We start from the raw sequence: 14,188 nt of genomic DNA, 5'->3' as shown, positions 1-14,188 counted from the left end.
TACTAGCTGGACTTGAAAAAAGCATAGAAGACACTAGAGAATCACTTACTGAAGAGATAAAAGAACCAAAAACTAGTCAGTCCAAAGTTAAAAATGCTATAACCAAGATGCAAACCCAGATGTATGCCAAGACAACAAGTGTGGACAAAGCAGAGGAATGTATGCATGATATAGAAGATAAAATTATGGAAAATAATGAAACTGAAAAGAAGAGGGAATAAAAGGTATTGGATCACAAATTTAGACTTAGGGAATTCAGCAACTCCTTAAAGTATAATAACATTCATATAATGGGAGTCCCAGAAGATGAAGAGAGAGGAAAAGGAGCAGAAGGATTATTTGAGTAAATTATAGCTGAAAACTTACCTAACCTGGGGAAGGGAACAGAAGACATGGAAATACAAGAAGCACAGAGGATTTCTGTTAAATTCAACAAAAGCCAGCCATCACCAAGACATATCATAGTCAAATTCACAAAATACACAAAGAAGTGTGAAAGCAGCAAGGGGAAAAAAGTCCTTAAACTATGAGGGAAGACAGATCAGGTTCACAGCAGACCTGTCCACAGAAATGTGGCAGGCCAGAAGGGAGTGGCAGGATATATTCAATGTGCTGAATGGGAAAAATATGCAGTCAGGAATACTTTATCCAGGAAGGCTGTCATTCAGAATAGAAGGAAAGATAGTTTCTCAGGAAAACAAAAACTAAAGGAGTTCATGACCACTAGACCAGCCCTACAAGAAATATTATAGGAGCCTCTTTGGGGAAAAAAGGACCAAAAGCAACAAAGACTAGAAAGGAACAGAGAACATCACCAGAAATACCCAACTTTACAGGTAACACAAAGGCACTAAATTACTATCTTTCAGTAATCACTCTGAGTATAAATAGACTAAATGCTCCAATCAAAAGATATAGGGTGTCAGAAAGGATTAAAAAACATCCATCTATATGCTGCCTACACGAGACTCATTTTAGACCTAAAGACACCTGCAGATTGAAAATGAAGGGATGGAGAGCCATCTATCTTGCTAATGGATGTCAAAGAAAGCCAGAATAGCCATAACTTTTTTCAGAAAAAACTGTATTTTAAACCAAAGACTGTCACAAGATATGAAGAAGGGCATTACATCATAATTAAGGCACCTATCCTTCAAGAGATCTAACAATTGTAAATATTTATGCCTCAAACTTGAAAGAACCCAAATATATAAATCAATGAATAACAAACATAAAAAAACTCACTGATAATAATACAATACTAGTAGGGGACTTTAACACCCCACTTACATCAATGGACAGATCATCTAAGAAAATCAACAAGGAAACAATGGCTTTGAAAGACATATTCAATCGGATGGACTTAACAGATATATTCAGAACATTTCATCCTAAAGCAGCAGAATACACGTTCTTTTCTAGGGCACATGGAACATTCACCGGAATAGACCACATACTGGGTCACAAATCAGCCCTCAACAAGTACCAAAAAAGACTGAGATCATACCATGCATATTTTAGGACCACAATTGTATGAAACTTGAAGTCAATCACAAGAAAAAAAATTGGAAAGATTGCAAATACATGGAGGTTAAAGAACATCCTACTAAAGAATAAATGGGTGATGGGCATTAGGAGGGCACTTGTTGGGATGAGCACTGGGTGTATTATGGAAGTGATGAATCACTGGGTTCTACTCCTGAAACCAATACTGCACTGTATGTTAACTAACTTGAATTTAAATTCAAAAAAGAGAATGAATGGGTTAATCAGGAAATTAAAGAAGAAATTTTAAAAAGTACATGGAAGCAAATGAAAATGAAAACACAACAGTCCAAAACTTTTGGGATGCAGCAAAGGCCATCCTAAGAAGGAAGTATGTTGCAATACAAGCCTACCTTAAGGAGCAAGAAAAATCTCGAATATACAACGTAACTTTATGCCTAAAGCATCTAGAAAAGGAACACCAAATAAAGCCTAAAACCATCAGAAGAAGGTAAATAATAAAGATTGGAACAGAAATAAATGATATGGAAACAAACAAGCAAACAAAAAACAGAACAGATCAACGAAACTAAAAGCTGGTTCTTCAAAAGAATTAATAAAATGGATAAACCCCTAACCAGGTTTATCAAAAATAAAAGAGAACAGTTTCAAAAAATAAAATCATGAATGGTAGAGGAGAGATCACAATCAACACCACAGAAATACAGAGTTATAAGATAATATTATGAAAAATTATATGCCAACGAACTGGGCTATCTGGAAGAAATGGACAAATTCCTAGAAACATACAAACTACTGAAATTAAAACAGGAAGAAATAGATAATTTGAACAGACCCATAACCAGCAAAGAAACTGAATCAGTAATCAAAAATCTCCCAAAAAGCCACCCTGAAAAACAGTGTGGAGGTTCCTCAAAAAATTAAAAATAGACCTACCTTATGACCCAGCAATAGCACTGCTAGGAATTTACCCAAGGGATACAGGAGTGCTGATGCATAGGGGCACTTGTACCCCAATGTTTATAGCAGCACTTTCAACAACAGCCAAATTTTGGAAAGAGCCTAAATGTCCATCAACTGACAAATGTATAAAGAAGTTGTGGTTTATATATACAATGGAATACTACTTGGCAATGAGAAACAATGAAATCTGGCCATTTGCAGCGAGGTGGATGGAACTGGAGGGTATTATGCTAAGTGAAATAAGTCAGGCAGAGAAAGACAGATACCATATGTTTTCACTCATATGTGGATCCTGAGAAACTTAGCAGAAGATGATGGGGAAGGGGAAGGGGGAAAAAGTTATAGAGAGGAAAGGAGGCACACCATAAGAGACTCTTAAATACTGAGAACAAACTGAGGGTTGATGGGGGTGGGGGAGAGGGGAAAGTGGGTTATGGGCATTGAGGGGGGCGCCTGTTGGGATAAGCACTGGGTGTTGTATGGTAACCAATTTGACAATAAATTTTACATATATATATATATTATATTATATATAATTATATATTTTTATAATTTTTTATAAAATTATATAAATTTTATTTTAAAATTTTTGTAAAATTATAATTTTATATTATATATAATTTTATATATTTTTATAATTTTTATAAAATTATATAAATGTTATTTAAAAATTTATAATTTTATATATATATAAATCTCCCAAAAAACAAAAGTCCAGGGCCAGATAGCTTCACAGGTGAATTCTATCAAATATTTAAAGAAGAGTTAAGGGGGGCCTGGGTGACTCATTCAGGTAAGCGTCCAACTTCGGCTCAGATCATGATCTTGCAGTTTGTGGGTTCGTGTCCCATGTTGGGCTCTGTGCTGACAGCTCAGAGCCTGGAGCCTGCTTTGGATTCTGTGTCTCCCTCTCTCTCTGCCTCTCCCTGCTTGCGCTCTCTCTCTCTCTCTCTCTCTCTCTCTCTCTCAAAAATAAAATAAACATTAAAATTTTTTTTAAAAAATAAAGAATTAATACCTATTCTTTTCAACCTGGTCCAAAAAAAAATGGATGGAAAACTTCCAAACTCATTCTACAAGGCCAGCATTACCTTGATTCCAAAGCCAAAGACCCCACTAAAAAGGAGAATTATAGGCCAATATCCTGATGAACATGGATGCAAAAATTCTCAACAAGATACTAGCAAATTGAATCCAACAGTATATTAAAAGACTTCTTCACCACGACCAAGTGGGATTTATTCCTGGGCTGCAGGAGTGGTTAAATATTTGTAAAGCAATCAATGTGATATACCACATTAATGAAAGAAAGGATAAGAACCATATGATCCTCTCAATAGATACAGAAAAATCCTTTGACAAAATACAGCATCCATTATTGATAAAAACCCACAACAAAGTAGGTTGAGAGGGAACATAACTCAACATCAAAAGGCCATATATGAAATACTCACAGATAGTATCATCCTCAATGGGGAAGAACTAATTAAACTTTTCCTCTATGGTCATGAAGAAGACAGCGATATCCACTCTTACCATTACTATTTAATATAGTACTGGAAGTCTTAGCCTCAGCAATCAGACAACAATCTTTCATGCTTTATTGGTTTCCTTTCATGATACACTTGTATTCCTTTCTCTTTATTCTTTGCATATTTATTACTGGTTTTTGATTTGTGGTTATGATTTTGTTGTATATAACATTTTCTGCATATTGAAGTCTATATTAAGTTGATGGCCATCTATGTTTGAACCAATTCTTTACCCCTCTTTTCCCCATGTTTTGGATATATGGTGTCATATTTTACATTCTTTTATGAATCCCTTGACTGATTTTTAGAGAAATACTTATTTTTAATGCTTTTATTTTTTACTTTCGTACTCTCACTTTTGGTCTTTCCTTTCTGTTCAAAAAGCCCCTTTTAATGTTTCTTGTAGGGCTGATTTAGTGGTCATGAACCCCTTTTGTTTTTGTCTATCTGGGAAACTTTCTCTCTCCTTCTATTCTGAATGACAGCCTTGCTGGATAGAGTATTCTTGGCTGCAGATTTCTTCCTTTTCACACTTTGAATATATCGTTCCACTCCCTCTTTCCTGCAAAGTTTCTCCTGAAAAATCAGCTGATAGTCTTATGGAGTTTCTTTTGTATTTAACTGTCTTTTTTCTTTTGCTGCTTTAAAATTTCTTTATCACTCTTTTTTTTTTTTGCCATTTTAATTACTATGTATCTTGGTGTGGACTTCCTTGAGTTGATTTGGAGGGGGAAGGGGTCTCTGTGCCTCTGAATGAATTCTACTTTTCTGCCTTTGAGTTTGCTGATATTTTCTTCCACTTTATCTAGTCTGCTCTATTAACTTTGTAAATTCAGTTATTGTATTTTTCAGCGTGTATTTGTGTTTGTTACTTTTTAACATTTTCTATCTCTTTGTTAAAATTCTCACTTTGTCATGCATTGGTCCCCTGACCTTGGTGAGCATCTTTTGGCCATTTTTAAAAACCCTTTGTCAAATATACCATTTATCTCCATTTTATTAAGGTCTGTTTCTGGAGTTTTACCTTGTTCTTTTGCTAGAACATATTCTTCTGTTTCTTCATTTTTTTTCACTCTGTGTTGGTTCCTGCATATAACATAAAACAGCCACCTCTCCCACTCTTGACAGAGTGGTCTTGTGTAGGAGATGGATCTCATAAATCAGCTCAGCCTTAGCTCTTGGTTGTTTCTCAAACTTATATGATTGTCTAAGCCACTTTTTTTTGTTCTTAGTGCCTCCCAGTAGTTGATGGCGTGTCAAGACCTGTCAGTCTCCCAAAAGGGAGGATCTCAGTCAGCACCTAGATGCAAACTAATTAGAAGCCAGACTCTTGGTTAGCAGCTTTTAAAGTATACAAGTAGATTTCTTTCTAGGCAGGACCAGGATCTGAGCATATCTGTATGCTCCCTTGCACTAAGCCTTTGGGTAGACAGCCAATTAAGAAACTTTTAACTCTTCAGTCCTCAGAGAGAAGCTTGGAATTGAGTTCCCTCCTAATTACTGCACCAGGGGTGGGGTTTATAGTAAGATTGTGTCTCAGCATCTTCCACCCATTTTGATGTGAGTTTTTTTTTTTTTTTTTCATTTGCCCAATGTTTAGGAGTCACTCAGCTAGTTTCTGGATTTCTTTCATAGGAAGTTTCGCCATGTGTAGCTATAGATTTGGTATGTGCATGGGGGGAGGTGAGTTTGGGAGTTTCCTATGTTGCCATCAAGGATCAACACCACCAGCACTATTTGTTTTTTTTAAATTTTTTTTTTCAACGTGTATTTATTTTTGGGACAGAGAGAGACAGAGCATGAACAGGGGAGGGGCAGAGAGAGAGGGAGACACAGTATCAGAAACAGGCTCCAGGCTCTGAGCCATCAGCCCAGAGCCTGACGCGGGGCTCGAACTCACAGACCGCGAGATCGTGACCTGGCTGAAGTCGGACGCTTAACCGACTGCGCCACCCAGGCGCCCCACCACCAGCACTATTTGTAAAGTGCCAAACTGGAAACTACTCAAATATCGATCAACAGTAGAATGTATGAATAAATTATGGTATAGTCACAAAATAAAATTCTATACAGCATGAAGGATAAATGATCTACTTCTCTATAACACAACAATGATAAATCTCCCAAATATATTAAATGAAATAAGCCAGACACAGCAGAGTACATTCTGTAGTATTTTTTGTTATATAAAGTTTATAAACAAGCAAAACTAATCTTTGGTGACAGAAGTCATGATGGTAGTTATCCTTGAGTTAGGGGAGAGACAAGATGGGAAAGGGGGACAAGGGAGTGTTCTGGGATATGGGTAATGATCTGTTTATTGAGTTGGATGCTAGGGGAAGGAATGTGTTCACATCATGAAAATTCATCAGGCTTATGATTTATGTACTTTCGTGTATATGTACTATACTTCAGTAAAAGGTTAATTTGACTTAAGTAAAAAAAAAAAAAAAAAAGACAGAAAAAAATCCAATATTTTTAGCAAAGGCTTTTCAGTGGCTTCCCATAGTACTCAGAATAAAACCCAAAGTCCTTACCATGGCCTAAAAGGTTATACATGATCTGGCCTATGGCCATCTCCTCCACATTATTCCTTCCTATTATTCCCCTTGCTTACTTAGCTCCAGCCACATGGCCCTCTTGCTGTTCTTCAAACATAATAAAACTCCTTTCCATCCTAATGCTTTTTACTTGCTATTCCTCTTTCCTGGAACACTCTTCCCTCAGCATGTCACATTGTTGGTTTCTTATCATACAGGTACCAGCTTAAATATCACTTCTTCAAAAAAGTCCTCACTTAACACTCCATCTGAAATAGACTTCCCAATCACTTTTTATTACATTACGGTATTTTTTCTTTATAGCATCTGTAACTATCTATGTATTTATTACTTGTTCTTCATTTGTCTTTCTTTCAACGTTTATTTATTTTTGGGACAGAGAGAGACAGAGCATGAACGGGGGAGGGGCAGAGAGAGAGGGAGACACAGAATCGGAAACAGGCTCCAGGCTCTGAGCCATCAGCCCAGAGCCCGACGCGGGGCTCGAACTCACAGACCGCGAGATCGTGACCTGGCTGAAGTCGGACGCTTAACCGACTGCGCCACCCAGGCGCCCCTTCATTTGTCTTTCTTAATAGAATGCAAACTCCCCAAAGGCTGGGGTCACATCTGCTATGTTCATCATTGTGTCTTTAACACCTGACATCGCCTAGCACATAGGAGCTGCTCATATAAATGTTAGAGTTACATGAATGAATTAATGAAGATCCCTGGGTAAACTGTCCACTAAGCTATAGCTTGGCTTTTCCCCCCAAAGGGAAACACTTAGAAGTTCTAAGTCATTCTGTTAAAAATAAAGCCATGTTAGTATCACCTCTCTTGCCCACCTCAGCTTGATGAATAGAAAGCTCAGATATTTCCCCAGTGCTTCTGTAAAATTTGGCCAAGAGAATGTACTTTAGATAAAACATCATATCCTAAGAAGAGAAACCAGCTAGAACTTACTTCTATCTCCTACCCCCAGATTCTCCAAAGAAAAAATATATATATGGTCAATAGGCAGTGGAGCTCCTCTCTACAGTCCTATATTCCTAAGAAAACGTTGACTTATTCTCACCTTATCTAGGACAAGTAATGAATATAGAAAAGGCCTTATATAGAATTGTTCAATAAGCAAAAGGTGTCTTTAACATGTGTTTGAGGATATCTTTTCTTCTTGTGATTTCATCTTAGATACAACAACTATGACAGAGCTGTCATCAATACTGTGCCTTATGATGTTGTCCATCGTTGGTATACAGCACACCGGACTCTGACAGTAGAGTTGAGGAGACCTGAGAATGAGTTTTGGGTCAAACTAAAGCCTGGCAGGGTGGGTGCCAAACTCTAAAGATGTCAAATAATTTTGATTTAAAGATGTCAAATAATTTTGATTTAAAGATGTCAAATAACAATAAAATGAAGCCAGTGTAGATACTCAATAGATACTCAAGTATTCTTGAGTAAAAGAATACTCAAGAAACAAGTTTGTCAAGTGCAGGACCTATTACCTACTGTAACTTATCTTTGTAACTTCCACCCAGCCTGCTGCAGGGCCATGCACATCCTAAGTTCCAAATGTTTGTTTAATCTCAAAAAGAAAAACATGTCATCAAATGTAGTCAGAGAACAACCTAAAGCTTTTTTTAAGTGATCTCTTCTGATTTAGAGTTCCTTTGGTCTGCCCTTGTTCTGATGGTGTTTTATTCTCTGTTTTTGCCCATTCACAGGTTCTATTTATAGACAACTGGCGTGTCCTACATGGCAGGGAATCCTTCACTGGCTATCGCCAACTCTGTGGCTGCTATTTAACAAGGGATGATGTATTAAACACTGCTCGTCTCTTGGGGCTTCAGGCTTAAAATTGACAGCATTAGGATTATGAACACACCCGACACCCTGCCTACCAGAATTTCATATCAGCAGAATAATATTGTGTCAATATCTACTTCAAATTGTCTCTTTATCTCATCACACAAAACAGAAGTTGCAACTAGATCAGTTAGAAAGGAAAGCATTTTAGGAATACCAAAGCCTTTATAAAGCAGGATAAAGCAAAATGTTCGGTCTTAGGACACGTTAACACTATTAAAAGTCATTGAGGACCCCAAAAAGTTCTTGGATGTGGATTATATCTATTGATACTAACTGTATTAGATATTAAGACTGAGAAATGTTTAAAATTCAAGAACACAAAATCACACATCCCTCTCAGTATCAGAGAGATGACATCATCACACATCAGGTAGCCTTTGGAAAAGCCTCTGTACATTTATGAGATAATGGGAGTTAAAAAGGCAAATATCACCTTAGTGTTATCATAAAAATAGTTTTTAAACTACAGGCCCACTAAAAGGGTCTCAAGGATCCTTACAGGTGTTTTCAGACCACTCTTTAAGAACCAGTGAGCTGAAGGATACCTTAGGACAGTCCTTTACATAGACCTGTGGATTAAAGAGTTTAACTGAAACCCTACATTTATACCTACAGTGTCCTATAACTACATATACTACAGAAATTGCTTCATAACACAAGCTCTGTGATAAGGGAGTAACTAAATACAAACACGTGTTTGTATCTTACAAGAAGAGTTATCTCCATCCACGTCATCTCTTGAGGAGTTAAACTATGAAGTCACAATAGCTCCTGTGGAACAAAACCATCAGTTCAATAATTGTGTGAGGGATAATTACAGAAAGTTTTTAGAGACTTCTGAGGTTCCATATGATAATGCATATATACACACATACGCCACAAGAGAGTACAGAGGGATAGTCTGTAAGACTGTTCAGTGAACTCATCATGATAGATAATGTGCTTCCAAAGAATTGGACATCACTATCCAAACTTGCATTTTTTCTTTTGACGGAATTTAGGATGCAATCTGTTTTCTCCATTTCTGCTGATCTTTTTTTTCTTCTCTTAAAATATTACACGTTTTAATTGCTAAGATTTGACAGGGTTAAGTTTAATACCTTGTTTCTTTTATTTTTTTAATGGCTTCCTTTACATATGGGTAGAGAGACAGAGAGATGGGTATGAGGCTTATTTTCCCCTAGGTTTCATTGAAAGTGAAGCTGTACAATAACTTCATTGACCACTATAGAATGATGAAAGAGAATCCAGGCTACTATGTGCACAAGAGGAAAAAAAGCATTATTAGTGAGGATAGAAGTCACAAATCAAAACCAATATTCTGATAGAGAGTAGAGTCTAATCTAATATTCACAAAGAGTCCCTAGTTCACATTTAGTAATTTATGCATTATCTTACTGACTCATCCAGTGTCCTAAAGTATGTTCTCAAAATATTTCTCCATTTTATTTGTAGTATATAGGAATCTTTAAGGGTCTTCATGAAATTTGTCATCCTTAGGTCAAAAGATTGATAATTAAGTCTAGGTTTTAAAGAATATACCCGTTAGCAATCAGAGCAGAAGTAACACTTTAACATGCAGTCTATTCTCCCTACTGTTATATACTCCTGAAATATGTCACCATTAGTATTCATCAGGATATTTACCTTTTTTGAAGTCTTGCTTAACTTAGCCTTGAAAATTATATTTTAACTACAGTCAGCATTGATTTATAACAAGCAAATCACATATTCAGGGCTCTGGAGAGACAGGGATACAGATCAGTCTTTCTCACTAAAGGATTTCCTTTACCTTCTGTCTCACCTAGGACCTTGATTCATTAATTATTTCACCCTCACTTGCCTAAATTTTCAATCCATACTTTTCTACAATGTACTCTTTTCACAGGAAGAAAGAAGGAAGGTAATCATTTGAGTATTGCCCATGGTGCATTGAAAACTTTCTTTGTGAGATGTTTCTTTTTTACATCTCTTTCTTGTGTCCCTGAATATGTAAGCATGGAGTCTCTGTCTACCAAGCTCAGTGTGAAGTTACTTTTACCTTTTGCTAAGGTGGGATGGGATCCGTGGGTCAGGAGCACTGCGCCTATCATAGTGTTCCATAGCACCTAACATAATCACTACATAATACAAATTTGTTGGAATAAGAATAAATTAATAAATCATTTTCAAATAAATTCACCAGAAATTACCATGTTCTCAGTAAATATGTCCTTTTGTGTTTGGCAGTTAACCAGCACTTTTGTTTACCTTCATCTAGAGTAACAAACTATTAAGGAGGGTTCAGGACTGAGGGGTTTCCTGGGCTTCGGAACTTAGTGTTAAAACTGGGAAAGTACCACACAAACCAGGACTATTGTTCTCTCTACCCTTTTGCTGCTAGCTATGTCTTTTTCTTAGGTTCATCACTGGTTCCCATTTCTGTATGAGTGCTCTGTGCCCTCACAACCTGTGTAGTCCTTGATGAAAAGGAAAAAAGATGGATAAACTATGGTGTGTTATGGTGGTTCCCAAAATAGACCAGCAGCATCAGCATCATTTGAGCACTTGTTAGAAATGAAAATTCTCAGTCCCCACCCTGGACTTACTAAATCAAAAACTGTGGGGGTAGAATCCAGCAGTTTGCGTTTTGGAAAGCCCTCTGGGGCATTCTGGTGCCCATCAAAGTTTGAGAATCACTGAAGGGAAGAGCCTTGTTGTTGAGTTCTAGGCTCTATTTTAGCTATAGTTTGCTTTTCAGTTTTCTCTTCTTCACTTTATTTTTTTACTTTATTTATTTATTTTTAGAGAGGACAGGGGAGAGGGAGAAAGAGAGAATCCAAAGCAGGCTCCAACCCAGCACAGAGCCCAACACAGGGCTTGAGCCCACAAACCGTGAGATCACGGACATGAGCCAAAACCAAGAGCTGGATACTCAACTGACTGAGCCACCTGGACACCCCCTTTTCTTCACTTTAAAATGGAGGGAGGCCTTGGACTAGGCAACATCTAAAGGCTCTGTCACTCTGTAATTTTGTTTGACCTCTCATAGCTTAAGTTTTCTCATATGAGTAGAGTAAGGAAAATACCTACCTCACAGGTTTTTCTAACAAATTTGTAATTATTAAATAAGACGTTTACAGCATATAATGATGACCAATAATAATAGCTAACTCTTTCATAGTGCTTTCCGTGTGCCAGACACTGTTATAACTGCTTTTAATCCCCATAGCAACCTATTTTATAAATGAATAAATAGAGGCAATGAGAGATTAAGTGGTTTACCCAAGATCACATGGCTAAATAAGTGTCAGAGGTTGTTAGAACCTCAAAAATCTGGCCACAGAAACTGCTTTTAATTCATGAAAGTGGATGATGGGCATTGAGGAGGGCACCCGTTGGGATGAGCACTGGGTGTTGCATGGAAACCAATTTGACAATAAATTATATTTAATATAAAAAATAAATAAAAGTGAGTTGTAAAAAGCAAAAAAAAATAATATTCCATATTCCAAAATAAATATTAATTACTTCTCCCTTGTGCATATTTACAGTCTAGCTGATCATTCATAGATAGTAATCATCATCTTCATTATTAAATTCCTTCCAACAGAATCTTAAGAGAACCATAAGAATATCTAGATGTTTTACAAATAGTTTGTAAACATCCAACCCCCCCCCCCCACTTTTTAAAAAGAAGTGTTTTTCACATTCTCTAATTTTACTTCTTCCAAAGGTAGAAGGTTGATGATAGAAGGAAATCAATCCATTCAGTACTTTTTCCTTCTTTCTACACTGTGCAAAATATGTCAGTTGTTAGGTCAAAACCATTTTACAGGAAATATTCCCATCACTGCCCCAGGAAACTCTAGGGCATATTGAAGATCTACTCACAGGGCCAGCTGGTGGCTTAGTTGTAAAGTTGGGCCATGTCTGTGCCCTCACTTCCTTAAGCCTACAGCTCACCACAGCCAAAGACCCTGGCAGATATGATAGTAGTTTATTTTTTGGTTCTCTTTCGTTGTTGTCAGATTTACATTCAGGGGTTGGTGGGTTTGTGGGTAGTTCTATCCTACTCCTTGGCTTTAAGCAGTGAGTCTGGCTTTTGTCCTCCATCTTGCTCAGAGCACTTCTGGACCAGAATATAAAGTATTAGCTTGATTAGTGGAATCCAAGCTTCCTTCCTGGAAGGCATCTTTAACAATTGTGAAAATCATCTTAAGCCATGTTGGTGGCTTAAGTTAGGTAAGCCATGTTAGTTTCATAGTGGTGTTCTAACCTACTTTTTTATAGGTAGATAAACATAGTAATTTATCCTATGCACAAGTGAAGATCACAAGGGTCAATGCTATGGTGAACCTGTGAAGTCAGTGAAGGTTTTTCTCTGCTAGCCCCACCTTTCTCCATGGTTGATCCTTTGTCCCATTGATGATGGCCACTCCATCCAATTCAGGTATTCAGTATCTTCTCAGCTTCTGCTTTCTAGCTCCCTCTCTGATGCCTTGACTGAGGCAGAGTAGTGTCATAGGAAGAGCATGGACTTGAACCAAACTGGGTTTGAATTCTATCTTTGCCTCTGACTAACCTGGTAAATTTGGGGAAGCCACTTTCCTTCCTTGAGCCTCTGTTTCTTCATCTGCAAAGTGGGGCTAAAAATGTCATCTACTTAATAAAGCTGTGATGAATGAAATGAGGTCATGTGTATAAAGTGAGTACCATAGTGAGCAGTACACAATAAATAGTACTTAGTAATTGTTTATCATCATCACCAATATCATTTGAGCAAAAAACAGAACTGAAAAATGCAATAAATGAGATTCAAAACAGACTTGATGCAATGAACACAAGATGGAAGAAGCAGAGGAATTAAGAAGTGATATAAGAGATAAAATAATGGAACATGATGAATCTGAACAAAAGAGAGAATTATGGAACATGAGAATAGATTTAGGAAACTCAGAGACTCAACCAAGCATAGTAACATTCATATTATAGGAGTCCCAGAAGAAGAATAGAGAGAAAATGGAGCAGAACATTTATTTGAGGAAATAATAGCTGAAACCCTCCCTAATCTGGGGAAAGAAACAGACATCCAGATCCAGGAGGCACAGAGAATTCCTATCAAAATCAACAAAAGCAGACCAACATCAAGACATATTGTAATTAAATTTGCAAAATATAGCAATAAAGAAAAATCCTAAAGGCAGCAAGACAAAATAATTCCTTAACTTACAAGGAAAAACCCATAAGACTAGCTGGAGATTTCACAATGAAACTCAGCAAGCCAGGAAGGACTTAACATGATACATTCAACGTGCTGAATGGGAAAAATCCACAGCCAAGAAACTCTATCAAGTAAGGCTATCTTACAGAATAGGAGAGATTAACACTTTCCCAGACAAACAAAAACTAAAAGAGATCATGAACACTCAACCAGCCCTGCAAAAAGGAGATTCTCTGAATGCAAAGGAGAAACCAAAAGTGACAAAGACAAGGAAAGATCAGAGAAAATCTCCAGAAACAATGGCAAAACATGTAATAAAATGGCACTAAGTACATATCTATCAAAATTACTCTGAATGTAAATGCCCCAATCAAAAGACATAGGGTGTCAGAATGGATTAAAAAAAAATAAGACCCATCGAAATGCTGCCTACAAGAGATAAATTTTAGACCTAAAGACACCTGCAGATTGAAATTAGGGGATGGAGAAACATATATCATACAAATGGCTTTCTTTTGAAAGCCAGAGTAGCAATACTTAGATAAATTACACTTTAAACCAAGACTGTA

At 37.0% G+C, this 14,188-nt stretch overlaps 1 protein-coding gene across 3 annotated transcripts in view; it reads left to right on the top strand.

The window, feature by feature from the left end:
- TMLHE (trimethyllysine hydroxylase, epsilon) overlaps positions 1-10,607 on the top strand; it is an 84,596-nt gene extending 73,989 nt beyond the window's left edge. For all 3 annotated transcript variants that reach the window (XM_030305545.1, XM_030305546.1, XM_030305544.1), the window contains 2 exons: positions 7,736-7,874; positions 8,272-10,607. In XM_030305545.1, coding sequence (XP_030161405.1) covers positions 7,736-7,874; positions 8,272-8,403 — 271 coding nt within the window. In that variant the 3' untranslated portion in view covers positions 8,404-10,607. The remainder of the gene's footprint in view (positions 1-7,735; positions 7,875-8,271) is intronic.
- The last annotated feature ends 3,581 nt before the right edge of the window (positions 10,608-14,188 follow it).

The sequence above is a fragment of the Lynx canadensis genome, chromosome X (genome assembly GCF_007474595.2).
Source record: "Lynx canadensis isolate LIC74 chromosome X, mLynCan4.pri.v2, whole genome shotgun sequence".
In the NCBI taxonomy this organism is placed as follows: Eukaryota; Metazoa; Chordata; class Mammalia; order Carnivora; family Felidae; genus Lynx; species Lynx canadensis.
Note: the sequence above shows the minus strand (reverse complement) of the source record. Positions and strands in the feature narration are given on the sequence as shown.